The sequence below is a fragment of the Miniopterus natalensis genome, chromosome 13, assembly GCF_054644295.1.
Source record: "Miniopterus natalensis isolate mMinNat1 chromosome 13, mMinNat1.hap1, whole genome shotgun sequence".
Classification (NCBI taxonomy): Eukaryota; Metazoa; Chordata; class Mammalia; order Chiroptera; family Miniopteridae; genus Miniopterus; species Miniopterus natalensis.
Genome location: NC_142093.1, coordinates 929,197 through 956,138, shown reverse-complemented (window position 1 = coordinate 956,138; position 26,942 = coordinate 929,197). Strand labels below are relative to the sequence as shown.

At 52.7% G+C, this 26,942-nt stretch overlaps 1 protein-coding gene across 1 annotated transcript in view; it reads left to right on the top strand.

The window, feature by feature from the left end:
- Window positions 1-4,488: 4,488 nt before the first annotated feature.
- EIPR1 (EARP complex and GARP complex interacting protein 1) overlaps window positions 4,489-26,942 on the top strand; it is a 48,462-nt gene continuing 26,008 nt past the window's right edge. The window contains exons 1-3 of the mRNA XM_087823311.1: window positions 4,489-4,596; window positions 7,857-7,940; window positions 12,957-13,089. Of these exons, the coding sequence (XP_087679437.1) occupies window positions 4,555-4,596; window positions 7,857-7,940; window positions 12,957-13,089 (259 nt within the window). The 5' untranslated portion in view covers window positions 4,489-4,554. The remainder of the gene's footprint in view (window positions 4,597-7,856; window positions 7,941-12,956; window positions 13,090-26,942) is intronic.

Below are 26,942 nucleotides of genomic sequence, written 5' to 3'. Positions count from 1 at the left end.
CCGGGAGCCCGGAAGGGGCGTGAACACAACGCCGCCTGCGGCGCCTGCGCACCCGTCTCTCCGCGCGGCCCTCGCGCATGCCCAGTGGAGGGCCGGGGGCCCTCCCCCTCCCTCCTCAGCTCGCCCCCTAAGGTCGCGGCGGAAGCGCGGTGCGTTTCCGGTTCGTGCCGCGGGGGCGGGGCCTGGGCCTCGGGGCGGGGCGGGGCGCGGGCGGGGGGGCGGGGCGCGGGCGGGGGGGCGGGGCGAGCTGGCGGGCTCCCGCGGGGGGGCGGGAGGCGCCCCAAGCCCGAGGCCCGGCCGGCCCGCGTCCAGGGCCACCCCGCGGTCCCGGGGCTCGGTTCCCTGCGCCCGAGACGCCCTCGCGGCGTTTCCGGGCTTTGCCTGGAGCCTCCCGCATCCTCCACTCTCCCGCCGAGCGCGGCGCCGCTGGCGCGGGGCCCCTCCGCCCGCGCCCGGCCGTCTGTCTTTTTTGTCTTCCTTTTTAATTACAAATTTTTAATCGAGGCAGTCGGGGGCGGGGCACACACCTGCAGTACTGTCAACAGGAAAGATAGGTTTGCCCCGGGGTCGCGGTCTCCCGGCCCCGCAGCCCCGCCCAGCGCGGCGGGTGCGGGCCCTCCCCCCGCAGCGGCGCCCGCAGGCTCGGCCGCGGGTCGGGGGCGGGGCTGGGCCGGGCCCTCCTAGGCCTCGGCTAGTGGGATGAGAGCCTCTGCCTCCGCCTCTGCTTCCAGCGCCTCCAGACTTTAGGGGGACCCATTTGTTGTGCCTGCCTCTCGAGGTGCTGGCTGCGCGTCGCGGTGGTGCCTGCTGCCTGTGGCCATAGTGGCTGCCTGTCTCGGTAATGGGTGGCCTGTAGCGATAGCGGGGTGCCTGAGGCAATGGTGGGGTACATGTCATAATAATGGCGTACCTGTTGCGATCATGGGTTGCCTGTCCCAACAGTGCCTGCCCGTCGCGATATGGGTGCCTCTTGTGATAGTGGCTGGCATGTCGTGGTAGTGGGGTGCCTGTCGCAAGAGTGGGGTGCTTGTCCCGAGAGTGGGTGCCTGTCCTAATAGTGTCCGACTGTCCTGACTGTCGCAACGTTGGTTGCCTGGGCCGACAGTGCCTGCCTCTTGCAGTAGTGCCTGGTCAGGGAGCTGCCCGTCAGGACAGACGCTGCCTCTCGAGATAGCAGCTGCCACTTGCGACAGTGCCCAGCTATTTCTAGCACGTTCAGTTTCTTTGTCTAGATGTATCTTTTTAACTGGAATAATGTAGACTATGTGAAATGTTGACCACGATTAAACTAATTAACACAGCCATCGACTGAGTTACATTTTTTGTGTGATGACAACACTTGAGATCTATCTACTTGGCAAACTTCAAAAACAGGATGTGTCATTATCAACCAAAGTTACCATTTTGTACATTAGGTCTCCAGAACTTATTTATCTTATAATTGAAAGTTTGTGCCTTTTGATCAGTCCCCCAGCCCTCAGCCTCTGGCAACCAATATTCTACTCTGTTACAGCGTCTTCAACTTTCTTCTTTAGATTCTACATGTAGGTGGAATCATACAGTATTTGTCTTTCCATGTTTGACTTATTTCACTTAAAACACAATGTCCTCCAGGTTCATTCACATTGTTGCAGATGACAGGATTTCCTTCTTTTTAAAGGCTGAGTAATATTCCATTATATATGCATACATATACACACAGGTGATTCTTGAGTAACATGAGTTTGAACTGTGTAGGTCCACTTAAGTATTTTCCCCCCCAACAAATTCCTGTATTATTTTTGACCTGCCGTTGGGAGTCCTCGGATATGGAAGGCCAACTGTGTGCATTGATCTAGGCCATTTTACATAGGAAACCTGAGCATCCATTGATTTTGGTATCTGCAGGGGATCTTGGAACCAATTCCCCATGGATACAGAGGGACAACTCAAGTTTTTTGGGAGTCAAAAGTTATATGTGGATATTTGACTGTGAAGGGAGGGAGGTCAGCGTCCCTAAACCCTGCATTGTTCAAGGGCCAACTGAGCTATACAAGCTCATATCTTTTTTATTCAGCTGTGGGTGGACACTTAGGTTGTTTTCATCTTTTTTTTTTTTTTTAATATATCTTTATTGATTTCAGAGAGAGGAAGGGAGAGGGAGAGACAGAAACATCAATGATGAGAGAGTCATTGATCGGCTGCCTCCTGCACGCCCCCAACTGGGGATTGAGCCTGCAACCCCGGCATGTGCCTTGACCAGGAATGGAACCGAGTCCTCCTGGATCCCGGGTCGATTCTCGTCTGCTGAGCCACGCCCGGCCGGGCTATTTTCATCTTTTGACTGGTGTGAATAAGGGTACAATAAACACGGGGTGCAGATATCTCTGAGACAGTGATTCCCCCCCCCCCCCTTTGGACCAAAGAGTGTGATTGCTGGATAATATGGTAGTTTTATTTTTAATTTTTGTGGGAATCTCCACACTGTTTTCCATAGTGGCTGTACCAACTTATATTCCCATTAACAGTGCACGAGCATTCCCTCTTCTCCAGTCCTGCCAGCACTTGCTACCTTTTGACTTTTTGATAATAGCAGCCCTACCTGGTTTGAGGTGATACCTCATTGTGGTTTTGATTTGCATTTCCCTGATGATGAGTGATGCTGAGCATCTTTTCATATGCCTGTTCCAGACTCAACCGTTTGTCGTGAAAATAGATGACGGGTAGAGAGAGAAGTTAATTAACCGCACAAATGGAGGAGAGAGGCATGGTCCTGTAAAACATTGGAGCCTAAGTTAATGAAGGGAGTGCTGCAATGGCTTTTTGGGACTGCATGCAATGTAATTTCTGTCTGCCAAGGGTGTTCGATGAGATAAGGGTCTGAAGGTCTGCGCTGGTTCTTACTAATTGCTATTCCTGCTAAATGTTAAAATGTAGAACAGTATTTTGCAGACACAGCTGTAACCAGGTGAGGTTGACAGGAGCCCAAAGGGATAGGTTTAGCCAACCGCCAAGAAGAAGTCAACACGTAATTAACCAAATAGTGTATATAAACAGTGGCTAAGCATCCCTTTGGGGAGACAAGGCTTTGACGGGAATTCTTTCTCCTTTACTTGCTGCGAGTAAATAAAACTACCTAAGTACAACTATATCTCATTCATTTTTTTAATTTTTAAAAAATATATCTTTATTGATTTCAGAGAGAAGAAAGGAGAGGGAGAGAGAGAGACAGAAACATCAATGATGAGAGAGTCATCGATCAAGCCCACAACCCGGCATGTGCCCTGACCGGGAATCGAACCCTGGTCACCTGGATCCCAGGTCGACGCTCAACCGCTGAGCCATGCCCGGCCGGGCTCTCATTCATTTTTAAAAAATGTTTTTATTGATTTTTAGAGAGAGAGGAAGGGAGAGATAGAAACATCCATCAGGTGCCTCCTGCACGGCCCCCACTGGGGATGGAACCTAGAACTGGGGCATGTGCCCTCACCGGGAATTGAACCTGCGACCTCTTGGTGCACGGGTCTATGCTCAACCACTGAGCCACACCAGCTGGGCCCATATCTCACTGCTGAATAGAACCCCTTGAGTTCAGTAACAAGGGCACGCCCTAAGGTCAAGGCAAGCACTTTGGGAGCACTGCCTAGGAGGGGCAACCGCTCCACCATGACAGGCCTTGGAGACCCAGAGGAGCCCAGGGTCTTCCCAGCTGACTCCCATTCACTGTCAGACGCAGGCTCCACTGTCACCCCAGCGCCGGGGATGCGCTCCTTTTCCCCAGGCCACCCACGCTGCTGGGCGCCTGGGGATGAATTAGCAAGGCCCTGACTTTATCCCTGAGCCCGGCCTAACCGAATCTGGCAGACCTGCCACGCATCCTGGCTCCCCCGCGCATCCTGGCTCCCCACGCATCCTGGCTCCCCCGCGCGGCGGCTCATCCGTGATGGAAGTAGATTCTTTAGTCTTAAAGTTGGGGCCAAGGACTTCACGACAGTGGACGGAAAGCGCAGGTCCGCGCGCGGGGAAGGTACCAGGGACCCCCCGAGGACGGTGTCACCGCCCCAGCCGAGCGGCACGGGGAGGGTTGAGCGCCGGGCTTCCAGCCGGAGACTCCCGGGCGGCCCCTAGCGGCGAGGTGGGGGAGCGCGCTCAGGCGAGGCCCCGCCCCCAGCGGTGCGCGGGCTCCGCCTCCCGCACGCCAGGGCTCACCGCCTCCGCCCAGCCCCTCCCCGCTGAGTCCTTTCTCCCGGAGCCCGGATGCGAGCCAAGTGCGCACGCGCAAGAGCCGGCCGCCCCAGCTCGGCGTCGATCCCTTCCCTCCCTGGACCCGTCGCGGAGGGAGCCCGGATGGGAGCCAGGTGCGCGTGCGCATCGGCCGGAAGCTGCCGCCATTGGCCGCCGGCGCGGAGCGTCTCGATGACGCGAGGGGAAGACACCGGAAGTGGGCCCTACGGCGGCCGCGGTGGGCCGGAAGCGTCCGGTTTCGGCGCCGCCGGGCGGCAGGGGATGAATGGACGCTGAGCGGCGGGCGCACCGGCTCGCGGGACTCGCCTGAAGCGAGGGGGCGGCCGCGTCATGGAGGACGACGCGCCGGTCATCTACGGGCTGGAGTTCCAGGTGGGTCCCCAGAGGCCCCGCGGCGCCCCGGGCTTGCGGGGCGAGCCGGCGGGCCCCCGCTTCCCTGTCCGCCGGGCGGGCGGCTGCGCGGCCGACGGAGCCGCGGGTCCAGGACCGGCCGCCCCGCCGCCCCGGGCGCGGCTCTGGCCCCACTGCCCCCGCCGGCCCGCGCCCGCGCCCGGGCTCCTGGAGGCGGCTCTGGTTCCTACCCGGTTGGTGTTGGCAGTTAGTCTCCATCGGGGCGGACCCGCTCCCCGCTCCCCGCTGCCCGCTGCCCGCTCCCCGCGTGCAGGCGGCTTCCGCGCCCCAGCCCCGCCTTGCCCTGCGTTCTGCCGGGGCGGCTGCAGGCGGGCACCTGCGGGGCGGGGCGGGGGCCCGCGGCCTGCCCACGGCGGGCACCTCCCGCCGGGGCTGCCTAGTAACTGGGTCTCCAGCAGCCGCCTCAGGACCCGGCGGCTGGGTGTCTGAGGTCCCTGAGATGTCATTGCCCGGGCGTCGGACATTTCATCCGAGTGTCTTCTGTCCTAAGAGAGGGAGCTGGTTTTTGAGCGCGTTCCCCTTGGACAGCCCACGGGCCGTGCCTTTCTGGAACCTGAAGGACGTTACTGCGGGAGCCTAAACACCAGGGCAAGTGGGCCGGGCGGCCGATCGGCTGGCCCAGCGTCCTCCCGACACCCCGAGGCGCGGGTCCGACCCGGGCAGGGCACCTGCAGGAGTCAGCCACTGACGGCAAACCCGTGTCTCTGTCTGTCTCCGTCTCTCACTCTCCCTTCCTCTCTCTAAAATCAATCAATCAAAAAAACCCCCCAAAACTAAAAACAGAACGGGAAGTCACCGTGGATGCCGATTGCCAGTGATGGTCAAGCCGACTTGCAGAACAGGGAACAGCGCAGGTTCGAAGGCGGGGATCTGGTGGTTGGCCTTTGGCTGGGGTTCCTGAGGGAACTCTGTGCTCTCAGCTCATGCCCGAGGGTCTGGTTTTGTGCCTCCTGCCAGGAGGAGACCTGGCCGCACATTCCGATGGTCCCTCCCCGCCGTCCCCTTGACCCTCAGCGCCTGCATGCCCTCTTACTGCCTCGGTTTGCTCAGGGCTGACGGCAGGTGAGAGCAGCTCTGTGAAGAAGAGGCTGTGGCTTTCCTTTGGGAAACTGGGCAAGACCCATGGAACTATAATAACATCAACCAAGCGTACAAGTATCTCACTGCGTTTCCGTAATAGAAGGAGACTGGACTAGGCCGGGGTCGGGGCTGCCCTTCCACTCTGGAAGCTGTGTGGCTGGCTGGGTCAGTGGCCCTCCCTGGCCCTCAGTGTCTGCCCTCCGTGTGGGATACTGTGACACATCCCGTCTTCCTGCCGCTTCCTTGAGTTGTGAGGATGGACCAGGGGCATTTTTGGTGGCCTATTGTACTATAAAATTTCAATCTTACTACATCAGGGTGATTGGAACTCCTCAAAACCATCATTATGACTAGACTTAGAAGGTCATTTTATCTTCACTTGATCAGAGAGGCGGAATTACTGACACGGGTAGAGCCGTGTCACCAAAATGGCCATTACTGTAATTCTGCCCAGTAATGTAATAGAAAGACCTTACACTAAACTTTTATGAGATTTCACTGTACTTTTTAAAGATGCAGTTTAGAATTTTTATAGGAATGATTTTTTCCTCTTTGATTAAAAAGATGTTGTCTGTGTGAGAAGAACAGGTAGTTTCAGGTTCTCGTTGCTTTTCTAAGATTGGAAACTTTACTCTGAGGCACGTGCTCTGTTCAGACCTTTATTTTGCATGTTTCCCTTTGCTCCCCTCCAGGGGTGTGGTTCTCAGCTCTGAGCTGCTTTAGGGTGAAGCAGGCTGGGAGCTGGTTCATCGCCGTCCCCCGTAGCGCCTGCATCCCTGCTCTGCCCTCCATGCAGCCTGATGGCCGCCAGTACAGTTCACTTCTTCTTGGTTTTCTTCTACTTTACAGTGGCGGCATTTAATCCTGCCTCCTGTCTGAAGTCGAGCGGTCGGGGCTTTTTTCTTTCAGGAATGGCCTGGACCGTTCCTCATGAGTCCTTTTTCTCTAAGCCAGGAGTGTTTGAGTTGGACAGAGTTCAGAAGGTCTGTGGATTTGCTGATGTACATAGAATTCTGTGTATCTCTATGCACAGTTTTGGCAGGAAATCTATAGGTTCATAAAGAATTTATCAGCTTTGCAAAGAGGTCTAAGACTCCAAAAATTGTCCACCTACGTTTTGCCAAGGAGGGAACAGGCACACTGACAGTGGAGCCTGAAAGCACTTTAAAGTAATCGGGCTGGATGAAATGGATTTTGTTCCCCAAACGTCTAATAATTGAATACTGCTTTAGACGTGTCTCCTGGTTGCCCTGAAGTGTATTTTAGTAGTTGACGTTTCTGTGCCACTGACACTTTTTAAAAAAAAATCTATTTTTATTGATTTCAGAGAGAGGAAGGGAGAGGGAGATAGAAACATCAATGATGAGAGAGTCATTGATCAGCTGCCTCCTGAATGCCCCTTGCTTGGGGATTGAGCCTGAAACCCTGGCACGTGCCCTCACCGAGAATTGAACCGTGACCTCCTGGTTCATAGGTTGATGCTCAGTCGCTGAGGCACACAGGTTGGGCGCCACTGATGCTTTTGAGGAAGTGTGGGAACTTGTGATACAGTCCCATTTTCTGTTGTTTCCACACCTTTTATGGTAGAGACTGGTCGTTTGCCCCAGACTAAGTGGTCAGGACAACTGTTACACTCTCCTTCTTACTGTTGTGAAAAGAATGAATCAAGGCTTTGAGAACATGTAGGAACTCGATGTGCTGGAGGAAGTGGGGTGTTAGGCCTGTTTCTAGCTGCAGTGGGAGGAAGGGTGTAGACAGGGCTCATTCAGTGGATGGTTGGTTTCCCGATGCTGTGACAATCTGCTCCAACGCTGAGGCTTCGGAGAACAGCACTTTGTTGCCCTATGGCTGTGTAGCTCTGTCGCAGGTCTTCCTGTTGCCTTCTGCAGACTCGGTTTAAAACCCCTGCTGTGTCATTGCTGGAGCCACTGTCTGCTGCGTTGTTGGAGAAGCATTTGTTTAGCCTATCGCTGCCCAAAATTATGATTTTATTAGAACAATTTACATCTTTATTGCTTCATTTTCATGCCCACCTACAGTTGTTTCCATGTACACATTTGGAGTGGGAGGGCAGTGACCGTGTTTGCCACTGTCTGTGAAGACCAGCGTGGTAAATGTGTGCACTCTCCTTCTCCCTGCAGGCTCGTGCTCTCACCCCTCAGACTGCAGAGACAGATGCCATCCGGTTTCTGGTCGGGACGCAATCTCTTAAATATGACAACCAGGTAACTGTTTCTGACAAACATACACGTGGTAATGACTAAATTTGTTCTTACTCGTGTAACCGTCTTGCTCTTGATTTTTCAAGCAACGTTTGAGAAAGTTAATGCCACAGAAACAAAATGAAACTTCCACTGGGATTTCAATACCCAGCTGTAGGTACTGGTTGAGTTCAGTAATCTAAACTTATCCCATGTGGCATTATTGCCATCGTTTTTGTGGTCATGTAGGATTTACTGTGTACGTGACTGAGAAGCAGCCTGAGGTCCATGGTCAGCATCAGCCCTTCTCCCTGTCAGTGCTGACCTCTCTTTGCTCACAGCACTCTCTCTGCCTGCGCCTGGATGAGGCCACAGTCTGCTCTCAGTGTAGAGCTCTAGGCTGTCACCACCAGCTAACCCAGGTGGACATACAGGAGGGCACCCGTGTGCTGTTCTGGCCACTTTAGAGGAAAGAATGTTGGCTACTTGTGAGATCAGGGTTCACTTCATGGCTTGACACTGACTGTGACCTTGAGCAAATGGACTAACCTTGCTGGACTTCATCTCCTCACTGCCAGAGGTGAAGCTGTGGGTGCCTGTCCCTGGAGGGGCCCATGATGTAGTGAGGACCAGCACTGTCCTCGACCCTGGGAAACGCACATGGGCATGTCTGATGGCACAGGGCCTCCGCCCAGCTGCCATTGTCACACGGGGACATGGCACTCAGGTGTCAGAGGAGTTCTGTCTTCAGCTTCAGTTTTAGGGTAAGAAGTATGTAACTATTTGGAAGCCTCATCCACGTGCTCCAGCACACGGAGGCTGCTGAGTTCTTTGCTGGCAGAGCCTCTGTCTCTTTCTCGTTTCCTTCATACCCCTCACTGAGCTGCTAATTAAGGCTGTCGGCAGGCTCCAGTTCCATTTCTAGCCAGGGTGGAGTTCAAGGACAGGTCTCCTGGCTTCCTTTCCCTCTTCCACATGCAGAGGTCTTTGTACATGGATTCAAGTGACAGGTATGAGGAGTGTTCTGACATGGTGGTATCTCCCATACTGTTCTGGGAACAGTGTGACGTTGTTGGGACTGTCGTTCATTCGTTCTTTCAGCAAGTGCTTGTCTAGTGCGTTAGCAGGGCCCTTGGTTCTTCTCACTGTGCGACGTGCTGGGTACACAGAAATGAACAGGTGTGTTCTTGCTCAGAGCTGAGCCCTTGGTGAGATAATGAGGTCGATGTGCAGACACTGCATGGTGTTGTGACAGGGGTGTGCAAAGTGTCATGTGACCCAGGAGAAGTGGTACTTGTTTCTGTTGTCTGGCATTGGAGCCAGCACCACAGAGAAGGTGGCTTTTTGACTGAGGCCTTCAGGCCAGGGTGAAATGTTTCTCACTTGCCATTGGCCCTGTTTTCTTAATCCTGTGACTCAGTCCTCGGAGGGAGCCCTGGGGAGGAGGGAGGAGGGAGGGGGAAGCCAGACTCACCTGCTTTGCTCCCTGTGCTGCTGGAAACAGCCCTCACGGGCCACATGTGTGTTTCCTCTCACGCAACACAGGCATCCCTCTCAATGAGACATGTGTGCTTCCTCATGTGACACATGTGGTCCTTCTACATGTGATACATGTGTTTCTCTCACACACGACACACATTCTGTGCACACACATCTTCTTCTCCCCACATGGGACTCACATGTTTCCTCCCACATGTGACATGCATGTTTTCCTCGTACATGGCTAGTGTTGTTCTCATATGTGATGCACATGGTTGCTCATATGAAACATTCTTTCACATGTGACATGTGTTTCCACCCATACGTGATGTGTTTGCAGGGGCCCTGTTAGTGGGACTGTCTCAGGCCCTGGCCTGCGTCCTGTGGTGGGTGGTGACTGCCCCTGTGGAGGGGAGACCTGGGAGGCATGAGCACAGTACTCGCTGTCCTGCTACTCTCTGCAGAAGGGCTCCTTGTTCCTGTCTCCCAGCAGTGTTGTTCTAACGCGATTGTCAAGTGCATGATGATAATGGATTGTCTCTAGATCTCTGTCTCCTGTAACCGCTCCCTGAGCTGCTTCTCTCCAGTGAGGGGCCTGGAGCTGCTGCTGCTGCTCCTGTGACAGTCACCGTAGCCGTGTTGTTTGTGTAGTTCTCTAGCAGCCAGGTGTCGAACACACGCTGTGGGGTGCACCTGGAGCGGGCACGAGCCAGGTGCTGGTATAGAGGTCAATAATGTGGGTGCTGGCCTCCAGGGGCCCCAGTTGACTGAGGCCAGAAAGGTAAACACACAGGCTTCCAGGACAGAGGTGAGAGCTGAGAGCAGCTTCAGGACACCTCTGACCCCAGGGTCAAGGTTGGGGCCAGGTCAGGTCATTCCCACACCTGCTACCTCAATGGATGGAACCTCAGTGGGTCAATGGTGTTGACCTCCTTTCTAAACAGATGAGGAAGTTGGCTCTAAGCAGTCACATGGTTTATCCAAGGTGACCTAGCTGGAATGTGGGAGAATTGTGACTAAGACGCTCTGTCCAGCCCCCCCCCCCCCCACGCAGACAGGGCGCTGTGCTGAGACACATGTCCCAAGGCCAGGATAGCTGGCTCAAGCCCAGTCAGCCCCCGGCAGGTAGTGACAGCTCCAGGTTGGCTGTGCTGCTGTGGAGCTGTGACAATAGACTCTCATCTCCTCTAGTTGCTCTGAAGCCCCGCCTTTTGTGCACAGCTCTCTAGGCTTTCCTGGGAGCGAGGGCTGCCGGCTGGCGTTAATGGCCCCCGGCTTTGCCTCAGGCCATCAGCTCCTCCTAGGCAGCCATCAATTCCCTAGAAAGTGCCTGGCACCACTGGAATCATTACTACTTAATTCAGTTGCACTATCTTTCTGAAATTTTAGCTGTCACAGTTGCTGGCCTGTCTTTGTCGAAGGAAGCTCTTTGTGTTCTGTGTCCTTTGTTTTGCACAGGGCTCCACGTGGGCAAGGCGAGCATTTCTGAGTCTGTCCTCTCAGAGTTCTCCTTCTTGAGGAGGGTGGGATGTTTTTCTTGAGGGTGTGTACATGTTGATCGTGGGGTAAGCTTGGCAGAGGCTGGGAACCAGGCTTTCAGGTTGGAGGGGTTTGTTGGCCTCTGCATTTGCTTTCCCCCAGGTTTCACTGCATATTGCTGACCCCTATTTCTTATGCAGATGGGAGTGAATGCCAGGCTGGCAAAGTCGAGGCTTGTGACTTGCCCTCTCTCAACACAGCCCTGACGGTGACAGTCCTCAGGGGAGTGACAGCACAGCTGGCTGCTTTTCCTCTTAGCTCTTTCCCTGTATATTTATTTTCTTTTTTTTTAAAAAAAAATATTTTTATATATCTTTATTGATTTCAGAGAGAGGAAAGAGGGAGAGAGAGAGATAGGAACATCAATGATGAGAGAGTCATTGATCGGCTGCAGCCCACAACCCGGCCATGTGCCCTGACCAGGAATCGAACCCCGATCGCCTGGATCCTAGGTCCACACTCAACCGCTGAGCCACGCCCGGCCAGGCTATTTATTTTCTTTTTAACTTGTAAGCTCCAGTGTTGTGTTTGCATTTTGATTAAGGATGGCTTTGTCACAGGGTGCCCCTTTGCCGGCAAGTCTGGTCCTTGGCCAGCCTTGTTAGAATAATCAGATTCCCGGGCCCCATGTCAGATTAACTGACTCTCTATTTCTACCCCCCCTTTTGCCCCCTCCTCCCCATTCCTTTAATGAGATAGGAATTTATTGCCCTGTGTCATGGAAGCATCTTGAGAAGCCCTGTTTTGGGTGAGGCTGGACTCAGCGGCTCTGCAGTATTGCTAGAACCCCATTGCTCTCATTTATATATTTTTCTAGATGGTCTGCTGAATTTAGGGACTCTATTATGTTCTCTCCATCCCTCAAGTTCAGTGTCTAAGACTTACTGCTCAAGAAGCTCTCTGGGATTTGCCCAAATGGACTAAGCCTCTTCTGTTTCAAGAACCGCCCTTGCTGGGCACTCTGAGGCTGTGGGATGTGGGTCTTTTTCTAGGCTGCCGAGTACACACTGGGATCGTGGACAAGGTGTGAACATACCAGGACTGACTTGCTCCAGCAAAGAGTATAGTCCAGACAGGGAATGGTGGCTATTCTATGGGCGTGATAAGATGTTTGATCATACATAACTCTTTTACTTATCATTAAAGTCTCAGATGAAGGACCAGCTTATGTTTTTACAACACAGGGATCTTAGAAATCTAGTTTCCTAAATTTACAAGTGCTGCAGCAAGAGCCCAGAAAGAGTGACTCACCCAGTGTCACACAGCTCAGAGGTGGTGGAATCAGAGCTGGAACCCTGGCTTCCTGATCCTGCGTCATATGCACATCCATGATTATTTTCTTAGTAAAGCTTATTTTTTAAATAAATATTTTATCTTTCTCATTGACTTAGGTATTGATAGAGCTAAAGTGAAAATCATTTTAATTCCTCCAAAAATTATCTAGAAACATGGAGACAGCATATGTAACTTTTCATTTAGTGGCTAAAATGCAATATTATTAAAATTAATGTCGCAGGATCAGAGTGTTGACAACTGTTGGACACATTTTTTAAAAAAAGTTTGAGGTGTGCTAGTGTATAGTCCCGTCACTGTCCTTCCCCCCTCAATCGTGGGTGACACGTGTCATGCCCATCTCGGAGTGGGCAGAGCTGGTCAGTCCCAGGCCCAGGGAGGCAACAAGACCCACCCTTCCCCTTCCCCACAGCCATCCAGCAGGTCCCAGAGGCTCTTGGCCGATTTGCACAACCCTGGATGACTGGCCCTGACATCAGCTGTGGCATGACTGAGCCACTTGGGGACAGAGCTCTGGTGTCTGGTTAGGACCAGGTATGATGGGGCCGTGTAATGTAGTTGCATCTTAAGAACATGGAGATTGCATGTTTGCCTCTTGAGAGGACTGCAGTAAGCTGAATGTATGGAACTATGTACTGTTATAACACTCAAAGGTGCTGAAGATGCCTTCGATTTTTTGTGTCGCTGTTCTATTAAGTGAAGCCCTGAGTGCTCTCTTTGTGTTTGTAGATCCACATCATAGATTTTGACGACGAAAATAACATCATAAACAAAAATGTCCTCCTCCACCAAGTGGGTGAGATCTGGCACATCAGCGCCAGCCCTGCAGACAAGGGCGTGCTGGCCACCTGCTACAACAAGAGTAAGTACTGTGCTCAGCTTTTTGAGCCCGGCCAGAGAATCACCCTGTGAGGCTGCTGTTGTATCGCTCATGGATTAGGGCATGATTGATAGGATCTGCGATCAGTGAGGGCGCTGCAGATGGGGGAATGAGGAATAGCTTCCCAAGTCCAAGACTTGGGCCTGGAATCCTAGCTGTTCCTAGAACTGTTACCCCTCAGGGTAGGTAGGAGCAATGTCCTGGAACAATGGACGTGGGCTCCTCCCATGTTAATTAGCTTTGCCTCTTTTGAGGCAGCAGGGCTGGCGTCTTTCCTGCTACCTGTGTGAGTGTGATAACAGTGAAAAGGTGAGGGCAGCCAGGACCATTCAGTGCTCTGCTCACCATGCCTCGCACACAGGTGAGTGTGTTCCTGTCTGGTATGCTGCTCCCAGGCTCGCTCGCCGGTCCTGGGGCCTTTCACCTGTGGCCAGTCCAAACATCTGTGACACACGTCTTCCAAGTTCTCCTTTCTCCATCATTGCCAATAACTTGTGTTCAAGTTCTGCCTTCAGGGAAAGATCTCACACCTTCTCTCGTTTTCTGTTGTCACATGGGCCAGAATAGAGCCTTGTGGCTTTTGCTTTTAGTTTCTAAAATGTCTCCTTCACTTGTCCAGGGAGCCAGAATGCACATTAGCATCCTACACTCTTTAGATGCTTGTTACTTGTTCTACCCAATCTTTCCTTTCGTGCCTCGCTTCAAAATACGAACCCGTAGGTATCGTCTCCCTCCTGCCCATCAGTGTGGTCACCAGGACTCCCGTTCCCAGGATCCCAGGATCACACTCTCTGCTTCCGTGGAATTCCGCACGCGTTTCCTTCTACTTCATCCCCACGCCCCTTGTTCAAAAAATACTTTTCTTCAGGGCAAAATAATTATTTTCTGAAAAGTCTTTCTGCCTTAGGTTTTCTGTGTTTTATTCTTAGCTTTTAGTTGCCACATCCCATTGACTGGGAGCAGCGTCCTGGGAGCCACCTGACGATCCCTTTCCCCCTCCGCCATCAGTGTCGGGGGAGACGCTGCGGGAGAGGCCAAGAGGCTGTTCCTTTTTCTTCTTTTTTTTTCCCTCCTCACCCGAGAATATTTTTTCCTTTGTTTTTCAGAGAGACTAAAAGGGAGAGAGAGAGAAACATTGATGGGTTGCCTCCCACACGCATCCCAACCAGGGCCAGGACTAAGCCTGCAGCCGAGGCACGTGCCCTTGACAGGAATCGAACCTGGGACCCTTCAGAGCGTGGGCCGATGCTCTAGCCAATAAGCCACACTGGTCAGGGCTGTTCCTCTCTGCTTTGTCACCTTTGAGGAAAGTCACTTCTGATGGCCTGGGGCATCTGCCCTCAATCTTCCCATAGCGTATGTGGGATGGAAACATACCTGTGTACTTGTGTGTGTAAGTAGCTATTGTGTTTAATAACTGAGAATGAGCGTTAACTGGTTTATCACGTAAGTGCCCCCTCGTACCTGGTGTGGATGGTCTGTGGGATGTACCCTGACAGCAATGCATTCCATACTCCTTGTGAAGTCTGCCGTCCCTGCACGTGGTGTGGCCGAGGTCCCCACCCACCGCTGGCTGGCATTGCGCCTCTCCTTGCCTTCTGCCTGTGTCCACCCCACCCTCCTTTTAAGAGAAGGTGGCTGCCTTCCATGGTTGGAGGTAATAGGAAGATTCTACATGTGCAAATAAGTGTAGATGGTCCTCTTCCAGAAAAGTGACCTTCAGACTCTTCTGACCAGTCTCCCTTTTGACTAACTTGAGGTCAGCGACCTTAATTTCATCTCCAGAATACCTTCCCCTCTACCTGTAACACAGCAGGCATGGAGTGATACCCGCTACCTGCATCACATTCTGTTGGTTAGGAGCAGGCCATCGGTCCTGCGTGAGCTTGAGAGGAGGGGATTGCAAAAGGTGTGACCACTGGGGACATGTGTCTGAGCAGCACCTGCACCCCAGCGAGCCCTGTCCCTCACCTGTGCAGACATAGTTGCCGTTGCTCGGAATTTCGGCCTCCCTCTACCAGGCCTTTTAGTGAAAACCAGAATTGCACCTGGCCCTTCTCATCTTCTGGGAATGTTCCTGGGTTCCTGGTCTCATGCTTTCATGTGGGCTGGTCCACGGCTCTGTGCAGGTGTTATCATGGGTCCCCATGCTCATCATGGGTGTGAGCTTGTATGCACTGCAGAGATGCTAGAGTTTCACTGTTATATAAACAGTTCCTTTTTTTTCTGAATTAGAGTGTGCCTGTTCACACCATTATGTCTCTCTGTTCTGTGCTGTGTGCCTGTTGTGTATGCCCACCTGTTGTTCTTTCCATGTGTGTCATGTGTATCTGTTGCATGTGTTTTGTGTGTGTCTGTCTTACCTGTCCGTGTGTGTCTGTCACATGTATATTGTGTGCATGCCTGTCTGTTGTGTGTGTTGTGTGTGCATGTTGTGTGTCTTGCCTGTCGTGTGTGATGTATATTGTGTGTGCTTGTGTATATAATCAGTTATGTGTTTTGTGTGTGTATCTGTTATGTGTCTGTTGTGTGTGCATGTGGTGTGTCTGTTGTGCATATGTGTGTTGTGTATGTCTGTCTGTTGTGTGAGTGCACATGTGGTGGCTGACTGTACCCAGTGGCCCCCTCTTGGGCAGCAGGGGGCACCAGTGTCCTCTCTGCACCTCTTCACTAGTCCTTCCCAGAGCTCTTCCCCACCCCCGTGGGCTGTGTCCTTTGCCTGCTGCAGGAAAAGCTTTCCTGCACTTCTCAGGCATTTCTCTGAGTACTGTCACCAACAGGAGGACCTTGCTGGAAAAGCACATGGCAGAATTGGCTCACTCCTGGCCTCTCCCTGAGGTGATGCAGGGGGATGGGCATGCCTACCGTGGTGGTCTGGGTGTCAGTTCCCTAACCCCACACTCCAGGCTCCTCGGGGACTCGCTCAGCCGCAGGCCCCCATGTGACGGGAGCACACTGGACCCCCAGGTGGTGGGCAAGGACTGGCTAGCCGGTCTTTGGATGTCTCCCACATGAGGGTGGGATTCATGCCCCCCCCCCTTGTTTGGATCAGTCAGACTGTTGGGAGCACACAGTAACGGGAGGAGCCAGTACCCCCGGGCTTGTGTGAGGACTGTGGAACATGACCCAGGGTGATGTGGGGGCTTACTTCCGCTCCTGGGAAGTGAGTGAGCATGGCCGTGTTCATCCTGCTCCTTGGGCCCCTGCCCTCGTCAGGAACCTGCTGGGGATGTTCCGAGCCCTCTTGGCTCCAGGTGCCACCTTCACGTTCTTTCAGGCTTCATGTGTCACCTGTGGGGTGAGGTGCTGACCTACAGTTTCTGAGACACCTTAGTGCCCTGGGCTGGGTGCTCCTAAAGCAGTGGTCAGAGTAGTGTCTTGTTTAAAGCAGCAGTTTCTGGTTTATCTCTGCGCCACATCAGAAGGAAGCTGCATTTTTTAGTTTAAATGGTTACTTTGTGTCAATAAGCCAAAGGGAGATGTGGGTCTCCCTGGAAAAGAATTTTTTAGGGCCTCTCTTGATGAAACCACAATTCTGAGATGAAATGATTGAGATTCCTTTGGCGAATGGAGGCAGGAGAGGCAAGGAGGAGAATTAGAATCCGTGGAGACACTGCCCAAGGGTCTGCTCGTGACAGGGGAGCCCTTGGCTCCACACAGAGCGCTGCTGTTCTGAGCCGCATGCATGGCTGCCTGTCTGGTTAACACCCCCTCTGTGTTTTCTGTGCAGGTATGGGAGGAGGAACACATTCCTTTTTTCAGGGTATAGGTGCTAGGCTAGGAGAGAGTTGAGCTTTCTTATGATCCAGGTGCCAGCAAATTGCATGTTGAAAGGAAAGAAGTTGGGGAGTTATGGCAAGAGAGCCCTTGGGGAGTTCCTCAGGAGGGCGTGCATGCGTCCATGGCAGTGCCACTCAGCCCATGGTGGCCAGGCCCTTACCCTTTCCTTCATTTTCCTCCCATACCAAGCAAAATATATTTTATATTCCATTTTGGCACTTAAATATCTTGTGGCATCTCATTTTCTATGACTGACGAAAATAGAGTTGATGGACCCTTCACTGGAGTAGCTGTGTGCTGAGCAGAGTGGCAACTGAGGATAGTTTTACTGGAGACAGCAGCCCAGAGGGGCCTGCAGTGGGAGGTGTTTGCTGTGTGTGTGCATTTTGCATGCTTTGTGCGTGGTGTGTGTTGTGTGTGCATGCTGTGTGTGTTCTCTATGTCCATTCATCCATTGATGGACACTTAGAATGTGTGTCTTGGCTGTCATAAATAATGCTGCAGTGAACATGGGAGTGCAGTACATTATCTAAGATCTTTAGACCCAAATATTTTATGGCTTGGGTGTGTCTCGAGTGTCCTAATTTTGTTGATATTATTTCTCTAGGCACAGAGTTCCATGACTGTCTATGAACATATTGCACCAGGACGTCCTATATTTTCAAGTTGGGATGTAGGGGTTGCAGATGAACTCGCATGTGTGTATCTGTACAGGCCCCCTCCTGAGTGTGGATTCCCAGGTAGGGGACCGAGGTACACCATGTTACCAGAATCTGTGTTGGATTCTGGGTTTTGAATAGTAGGTAAGGAGAATTCTGATTGCCAGGGGTCTACCTGAGCATTGCTGAATCCCTTAGGTTCCTCATTTGGATATGAGAGCTTGACTAGAGAGAGCTGAGACAAGGGACCCCTGCATTGCTCTTATACAGTCACCTGGTAGAAATCAGATGGAGGTCCAGAATGTAGGAAAGTTCCTAATTAGCTTTTTTTTTTTTTTTTGGATACACTCCTGACTAACCTCTTTGGATCCCATCTGCGTCGTTTCTCTGTCCTCATTGACTTTCTGTGGCACCTCCAAATTTAGTATCATCTGGAAATTTAATTAATGTGCTGTTTACTGCTCCTTCCAGATCACTAATGAAGATGTTAAATAAGACCCGATCCCCAGAGCACCCCAGTGGACACCTCCTCACAGCTTAATGTCCTGTCATTTATCAGCGCCCCGTGCTTATGGTCTGGCCTCCAGGTGTCCAGCCACAAGAGGTGCTTAGACAAAGCCCAACCTGAATCAGTTTTCTAGGAAGGACACAGCAACCCCTGGTGTGCGATTTGCTCTGCTCTTCCTGGCCTAGCGATTCGCGCTCTGCCCTTGACTGGGGCTCTCGCCTGTGCCAGGGAGGCAGAGAGGGAGGCCTGGGCCCAGCCCAAGGTGATTCCTGCCCACGGTGCTGTCACTTTGCCCAGAGGTGCCTGGCAGTTGTCTCCATCCACCCATTGCTGTGACAAACCTGCGGACTGGGGCTTGAGCAGCGGAAGAGCATTTTCTCACGGTCCTGGAGCCCGAGGCCTGAGGCCGGGTGTTGGCAGGATTGGTGACCCTGAGCCTTCTCCCTGTGTCCCCATGTGGTCTCTCCCCCGCCCGTGTCCTGATCTTTTCCCACGAGGACACCAGTCACCACCCTGGTGACCTCCTTTTAACTTAATCGCCTCTTTAAGGGCCCCATCCCCAAATACAGTTACACCCCGAGGTGCCGGGCGTCAGGCCTTTGTCCTGTGAATTTCGGGGACACAGTTCAGCCCATACGAACTGTGGGCTGGGACTTGTTTACTTACGCAGAGGTTTAGGGAGGCTCCGTCCAGATTAGGTGCCGTGCCTGCTGTCACAGGGCGCGCCGGGCTCCAGGCTCTGTCCGTGGCCGAGGCGCCCCGCGGCCCCAGCTGGCCCAGGCGCTGCCAGGGTCGGTGCCCAGGTGGGTTTTGACTGCAGTGAGGCCCGACTGCCTGCAGGCTCGGGCGGAGGGGGGAGCGTCTCGAGGGCTCCCTGCTGGGGCTGGAAGCAGCCTGGGGGGCTGGTTGTGGGAGGGGGGCTGGGTGTGGCCAGTAGGGGTGGGCCTGGAAGCGGGCCGGGGCGTGGCCGAGGCCTGTGCGGGGACAACTAGCTGCTCGGACCTGGGCCTTCCCTCCCTTGGGCCTGGCGGGGCTGGGCAGGGGCCAGGGCTCCAGGATGAACACAGAGCTGGGGGGCAGCTGGGCGAGCAGCAGCCAGCCGCCCGCCGCCTACCACGCTGTGCCCTGGGTCCTCGCAGCCAGGGGGCGTCCGGGCAGAGGGCCCCTCAGTGCCCCTTCGTCAGGTCTGAGTGACGCATCCCAGCCCCAGAGCCAGGGCAGCTTCGGGATCAGGCCTGTATTTTCAAAAGATCACTGAGGGACAGGCAGGGGACCAAAGAGAGATGACAGGCTCACCTAGTCACAGGACACTGAGTGCCGCAGACTCGCCAGACATACAACTACGTGAAAATCATCTTTAAAAAAGGTGTAGGTCCTCTGAAAACGAGAAAAACCTTCTCAGTGTGCTGGGAAATAAAATTTCAGGAAGACCAGGGAGGCCCTTAAAAATAAAAAATAATAAAGGCAAAGGCAAGGTGGAGAGTAAAGGTAAAAAGATATGGCAAAATGGTTCTCAATTAAGAATTCTAGAGGCCTTCTATAGAACTGGTGACTTGCGTAACTCATCCCGCGACCCCGTGGAAGGGAGGCTGAGTGGCAGCTGGTGTTCCCGGCAGCGGGAATCAATCTTGTGCCCCTGCATTCGGAGCGCGCTTCCCACACCAGGGCTGGGATGAATTTTTCAGCAGAGGAAGGTGAAATGTCAGGGAGACTGTAGATCATGCCCGGCAGGGTCCTCGGGAAATGAGAACAGCGTGGGGCTGACGGAGCAGCAGAGGGTGACATACTGCTGGCGTGTCCTCTGCTGGCAGGCAGCCCTGCTTGTTCTGCTCCAGGGGACAGAGCAGAGGACGGATTGGTCATTGACCCAGGCTCAGTGTGGGGACTGCTATGGGGTCGATGTGACTGTGTGGGGGTGGGCGTGGGAGGCAGTGGAAGGGCTCCCTGGCCTGCTGATTAAGACCCCAGGGTGAGGGTGGGTGTCGAGGCCTCGCCCCTCCCTCTCCACTACCACAGGGAGCCCATTTTCTCCCCACACTCCTGCTTGGGCCTTAGTTTCTCACCTCAACGATTAGAATTTGACTCCTGCAACTAATTCCCTTAAGACAGATCCAGGCTCTCAGCTCTGCGTCTGGGAAGCCGGCACTGCTTCCCCAAGACTGCGGGAGGAAGCCCAGAGCAGCAGGGAGGGTCTTGGAAAACTGCAGGTGGAACAGCAGAGTGCATTTGAGCGGATTACCGGAAAGCCCCGTAATTGGGTCTGGAGATGAGCCTCCTCCCCTTTGCCACGTGGCCTAACTGAGGGCTTTCTTTTCCCTCAAAATCGAGTTACACCACAGCCACCTACATGGCGTGCAAACTGTGCCTCCATTGCTCAGGCTGTGGTTGCTGGGATGCAGGGAAAGTTCTGCTCACTGCCTACTGGTCAGAGCACACCTGAGTCATTGCCTCTGCTGCCACAGAGCAGGCGAGAGGGGACCCCCACCTCCACCACAAGCAGACGAGATGGGACCAAGTGGCCTCAGTTCATTTCACAGAGGGCGATGGAGGTGCTAGGGGAGGGCCCTCTTGGAGAGACCTTGGGAGGTCAGGAGACTGTCCTCAGGGTCACAGCTGCCTGTCAGACCAGAGTTGCCCCTCAACCAGTGATGACTGGGCCACCCCTGGAGAAGCCGGGTCTCGGTCCCTCCCTAGAGGGAGGGACCACAGACATTGGTGGCCACTCTTACCAATGCTGCAGGGGCTCCCATGTCTTTCAGGTGACTGGACTTTGTGGTCCTTCAGTTTCTGTCCAGCCCTGTGTTTCTGCAAGTTCCTGTTGTGCCAGCTTGTACACTTTACAGATGGTGACGGTGACACGCAGGTGGCAGGAAGCTTGTCTGTCCGTTCTCTGCCTTAGTTTTCACTCAGTGAAGTGAATGGAAGGAAGAGAGGGTCACGTGAAAAAATCCAAGTCCTCACCCTCGTAGGATTTGTTTGTAGTTCACTCCCCAAAAACCACATTGTTTAGAATTAAGTTCTGAAAGTCCTTTTTAAAATATGAAAAAAAATCATTTTGAGTCCCAAACTGTTGAAAAGTGTTTGGAGTTGGCCCCATTTGTACCTGCTGCCTTTGTTTACTTACCTGTTAGAATCTCCAAGCTGCTTCCACGTGAAACTGATGACACTGAAGACGTTAGGAACTTGGGGCTCTGCACGGATTCTCCATCTGATGTTGAATGAAGAGTCCACAGAGAATCTGCTTCGTCATCTCAGTTATAACAGACACCTGACTTGGGTGGGGCCTAACCTTGATGGGACAGGCTCTGCATAGATTCCCCAAACCTGTTCAAATCACCTATAAATTACAGAGCCCAGACTGTTCATCCAAAGACTGTCAATTGTGTGTGGGGAAGAGCTACCAAAAAATACGGAATCAGTGATCTGTGTTTTGTAAAGTCCTCTATTGTTTTTGAAAATCAGGTTGACTGGAGAGTGAGTAATACATGACCAAGGAGACTACAGCCCTGCACTCTTCTCTGGTCTCTCAGACGGAGTGTGGAAGATGGTGACACCTGTATTGGCAGAGGCCCCTTGACCCCCACAGACGGCACCCTGACTGTTGGCTAGTGTTCTACAAGGTTCTTGTTTGCCGGTGGTTTCAGTTTCACCCTTTGAGTGCAGGCCTCTGACACGCCCCACCTCACAGATAAGAACACTCAGGTTCAGAGAATGCGTTTGCTCAGTCTCAGAGGTGATGAACCAGAGTCAGGTTTCCAAAGCAGGTCTGCTCTTTTCCTCCAGGGATATGTCCCCTAATGTGTGGGAAACTAGGCTGATCTGTTTATGTGAAAAAAATCAGATGCTTTGGGGGGGAAGAATTATAAAAAATTTAATAGTGTACCAAAGTTTAATAGATCAAGATAATTTTTAGGCATTTGTGTACCTATGAGAGCTGTCAGATCCAAATAAAAGGGTGCCTTATGGACTTACCTGTTCTGTGTGATAGAATACAAGCGTATTCTGAAGTTCAGATTAACTTATAAATTATCAATAGTTTTAAAAGGCTTCGAGGATGCACTGGTACTTCTTTCTAACAAAAACATTAAAGGGAAGACTTTTACAGTATCCTGAATATTCTTTGGAAACCACTTGTGTCCTTCAGGTTCTAGGGAAGAAAACATAATGAAGCCCCATTTGCTGTAGTCACTCTCCAGTGACCCCTGAAATGCTGCGTTCTGACCTCAGTTCCAAGCTGAGAGTGTTCTCCTGATATCTAAATAACGCTCGTCTGCTCTCCGACCCAGTGTGCTGATCTCTTGCCTGACACCCACCCTCAGTGGACACGTGGCTCGTAGAAGGTGGCTGCTAGGTCTTCCTGTCCTCAGGGAAGCTGTGTTGCAGACAGCTGTTCCAGTTGGGAGAATCACAGGAGTGTCCTGGACCTCCTGGTGCTGCCGCCACAGACCTGCGGTCACACTTGGACCCAGATCAAGAGAGCAGACTTTTCCGAGGGCGTGTGTACCGAAGCTTCACCCACCTCACTGGGCCTCTCCCGGCTTCTTCCCACCGTCTGCATTAGGGTCCACCTCCTGCTAAAGCATTAGGAGAGCAGGGAGATGTGAGCCCATCATTAATCCTCACCCGAGGTGGGGTGCCCTTGGGGGACCGTCTCTGTCCTGGGCAGGCACCAGCCTGTGGAAGACCCCCCTGCCTCTAGCCTGGGTGCTGTGAATCTTTGGAGGTGGGTTTTTGGTAGACAGTATATAGTTGGGTTGTACATTTCTTGTTTCTTTAAACTCCTCACTGTCGAGGATGTTTATTGATTGTTTTTGAGAGAGAAGAAGTGGGGGAGAGAGAAACATTGATGTGAGAGAGTAGCATCAACATCAATGGGCTGCCTCCTGCACGCTTCCCACTGGGGATCTGCCCGCAGCCCCAGGCATGTGCCCTCACTGGGAATTGAACAGTGACCTCCTGGTTCATGGGTGGATGCTCAACCACTGAGCCACGCCAGCCAGGCCAAAGTCTTCATTTTAAACCATGAAACTGTTTCTGTTTTGAATGATGGGGTTTTGTGATAACCTCTGTTATTCAATCCAGTGTAATTACATGAGACTTTATAAAATCTTATATTTTAAAAATAAGCAGTAGCTATGTTGGTGTTATTCTGGTCTGTTATTTGTTATAGCCATGCTTCTGTCCTGGCTGACGTCAGACTGTCCTGGAATAGTCAGAGCCGTGGTCGACCATGTGACAGAACGGCTCCTGGCCAGCAGAGGGCGCAGCTCCTCCGGCGTTCTGGGGCCGTGGCAGACTCTTGTCTGTGTGCGTTCACTGTACCTGAGGGGACACTTGGAAGTCAAGCCAGTGGCATCCCATTTAATATTTGTGGCTGCTCATCACCTTTTGACTGGCCTTCCTGTATTTGGGGAAATTTCTGAGTTATTAGTCCTATTTTCCACTAGGGGAATAAGAAATCAAGTTTCCAGTTTCCCTAAGGACCCAGCATGTGACCTAGGCTCTGCCAGTCAGAGGTGGCCCCATGAGGGAACAGGGCGGGGGGCTCCCACTGTGGGCGGTGTGGGCGCCTTGCAGCCATCAGCATTGGGGTGTGGTGTGATCATAGCAGGAGTGCAGGTCACTTCCAGGTGGGGTGAGCATGCAGCAGCGGCAGCTGTGGGGTGGCCTCTGTGCTGCTTGGTGGGGACTTCAGGTTTCCAGTTCCGGTGCTTGTGTGGTTCCCAGCATTGCAGACGCCGAGCCTGGGTCTCTAGCAGGGCTGATGGCCTGGCCCTGCCAGTCCTAGGACCATCTCTTTTAATCAGCAGGTCGGTGGGCTTTCGTGGGTGACAGCTGAAGTGTTGTGGACATGCGCTGTACTGGGCGTGGAAGCCCCAGGGTGGGGGTCTGTATGTAAGGTAGGGGGATGGGATAGCAGTTGACACTGAGGATTGTTTGAGCTGGTGCTGTACCACCTACCATGAACCGTGGTGTTAATCTCCTTATAACTCAGCTCTACAGATGGAGAAACAGGCCCGGCGAGTTCACCTCCTCACCGTGGCTGCCTGGGTACTCCCTGCTGACCTCAGTACCTGGCAGGCAGCTTCTCTCTTGCTCCTCCCCAATATTGATCCCCTGTCCACTGTGTGTTAGGCACTGTGCTGGCACCCAAGTCAATATGGTAAAACCAGAAGCACTTGTTTTGTTTCTAAGCTGATCCAGGTGAAGTATGTTTACTCAGGTGAGAGCACTGGGCAGTTACAAATTCCTGGGTAATTAGTTGGCTCTGCTGGGAGGAGAGGCACATTCTCTCACATAGCAGCTGGTTAGAGAGTCCCCGGCATCCCAGTGCCTGTCCCTGGGCCAGCGCACGGTGGGACCGCAGTTGACACCAGAGTGACTTTGGAAGCCAGAGTGTTTTCAGATTAATCCTATCTCCTGCAACACAGTGATAGGCCTGATAGATCCAGGGGAAGCAATAGGTGAAATCTAACGTTCGCCAGACTTTGGATTGTGTCCCAAACACCCAGCCATCAATAAACCAGTAATGTCTAGTCCAGACCCTGCACTAGAATGCAGGAGAGCCTGGTGGTTCTCACGTGCAAGCAGCTGGGCTGGGAGGCTGATTCCAGTGACTCAACGTGGGAAAAACCAGGACTCCCTATTTGTAACGGGGATAATAGGACCTACTTGGAGAGGTTGTCATGGGGACTGAGAGATGCTCTTCAGAGGCTCACAGAGCAGGCCCCCTGTAAACCAAAGCCGCACTGCCATCATCACCATCCATAAACACAGGGAGCACCTGCAACGTGTTAGCACATGGCCTTCCCTGGGTGTATACCTTATGGAACATGCTGGGACATGGCAAACCGTTAACATAAACGACAACTCCTCAACCCACCAGAGCTCCCTATAGAGGTCTGGGCCTCACCTGGAATCAGGATATTTGGCAAAAGGGCCCTGGCATTAGCAGTTTTAAACTGTCCCTGAGTGGTTTGAGCAGATTGCCAGAATTGAAACTGTTGACTTAAGACCTTTGTCCATTTGCAGGTGCCCGGGATGGTGCCCTGGGGTGGCCGTACTACTAGGGTGCACACAGGCTCAGTGGTCGGGCAGAGATCTGAATCCTGACTGGGTCCCTCCCCAGCTGCGACGCCAGCTGTGGGCCTGTGGTTGCGTCAGCTGCCCTGTGTAACATCCTATCATATGCTCCCAGGAAGGTCTGGAGCGGCAGGTGTTTAGGATTTAAGAACTCTGGGTTTGCTGTTTACAAAATGATGTGAGTACCATGGACATAAACAGATGTGTTGCTACGGTGACATAGGAGGATGTGTGGAGGTACCAGGCACAGCTCCTCACCCCCCTGCCCTCCCAGGTCACCCCACGTCGTAAATGTCACCTCCTAAATGTGCATGCACCCTGGTTATTGGGAAAATGATTGTCTTAGGAGGTGTGCATTCAGATAAAACTACTTTTGAAAATATGACGTCTTATTTTTTATAATATAATTTTGACCTACACCATAATGCATTTAGCAAGTAGCCCTTTATCCCAGATCTCTTTTGGAAGTAGGTAGGTTATAAATTATACATATTCAATGCCTAGCACAATCTGATACAGAGGAGGCACTCAGGTATGTAATGAACTGTGTACTATTCACGTAGGATGGCGTCCCATTTTGCATCGGTGTGAATCCTAATTACAAAAAAATTGAATTTATGACCTCCAAATGTCTGTAGTAATGCTGGGTGTGACTGTCCTTCTGCTCCAGGCGGTCCCCCCTCCCCTGGCTTTTCCGCACTCCTTGACTGGCCCAGAGCACCAGGAGATAAGGGCAGTTTTTTTAGTCCTCATGTTCAGAGAGGAACAGGAGCAGGTCTATACTTGCCACCACCTGTGATCTGAGTGGCAGTCAGCCTGGTCGGTGCAGAAGGACCCCAGTGACCCATGATTGCCTTGTCTCTCCACCACGGCAGAGCTGCTCAGTCCCGCTGAGGGGACGCCTGCCCTGCATTTGGAGGACATTTATCTCTCCTTCCGTTCCCTCCTTCTCTCTGCCCTGTTTCACTCCCTGCCCCCTTCCCTTCCTCCTTGGGGAGCCACGGGCACCTTAAATTCAGTACAGAGGGGCCATATGGTGAGCCATCGTGAAGACAGGGTTGGAATAAATACCCTTTAGGGAAAATCCTTGGAGAAGCATGGACCGTGTCTGAGAAGAAAAGACGTTCTCTTGATTACAGCTTTGGTTCCTGGGAACAGTGGACTCTACAGACAACAACCCTCTATGCCCGGCCCCATCACTTTAGTGGTAGTAAACAGTGTCTTTCATAAGGGGTCATTTTGACCCTTTTGTATTTAAAAAGTGTTTTGCATCTCGTCCTTTGTATACCTTATATGATATGTCATTATTTTTTGGTGCATGCACGTGTGTGTGTGCATGGGTGTGCCTGTGCATGCATGTGTGTGTGTGTGCATGGGTGTGGATGCACTGTGCAAAGGTCTGGGCGAATGGCATTCCAGAAGAAGATGCAGCTGACACGGGGCTGAGAGGCTGTGCTGGGCGTGTTCAGGTCTGACAGCAGGGGCCACATGAGCAAGAAGGAGTGGGCTTGAGTGTGAGGTAGGAGGTCAGTGGGCCCTGCAGGTTCTGGTCTAAGGATGGTAGAAGGTGTGGCCAAGGACAGGCAGGGAAGAGTCATCCATTCGTGTGCTCTGAAGACAGGGATTGAGCTTGCTTCTGGTGGAGGCGGAGGCCTGTAGGAGCACAAAGCCCTCGCCCTTGAGCTTGCTGTCATGGAGTGGGGACCATAGAGACCACAAATGAGCCACGAGTGAATGTGGCACATGGCAGCTGGTGGTCAGTGCTGTGGGATCAGGGAGGAAGTTAGTGATTGGGACTCTGGCAG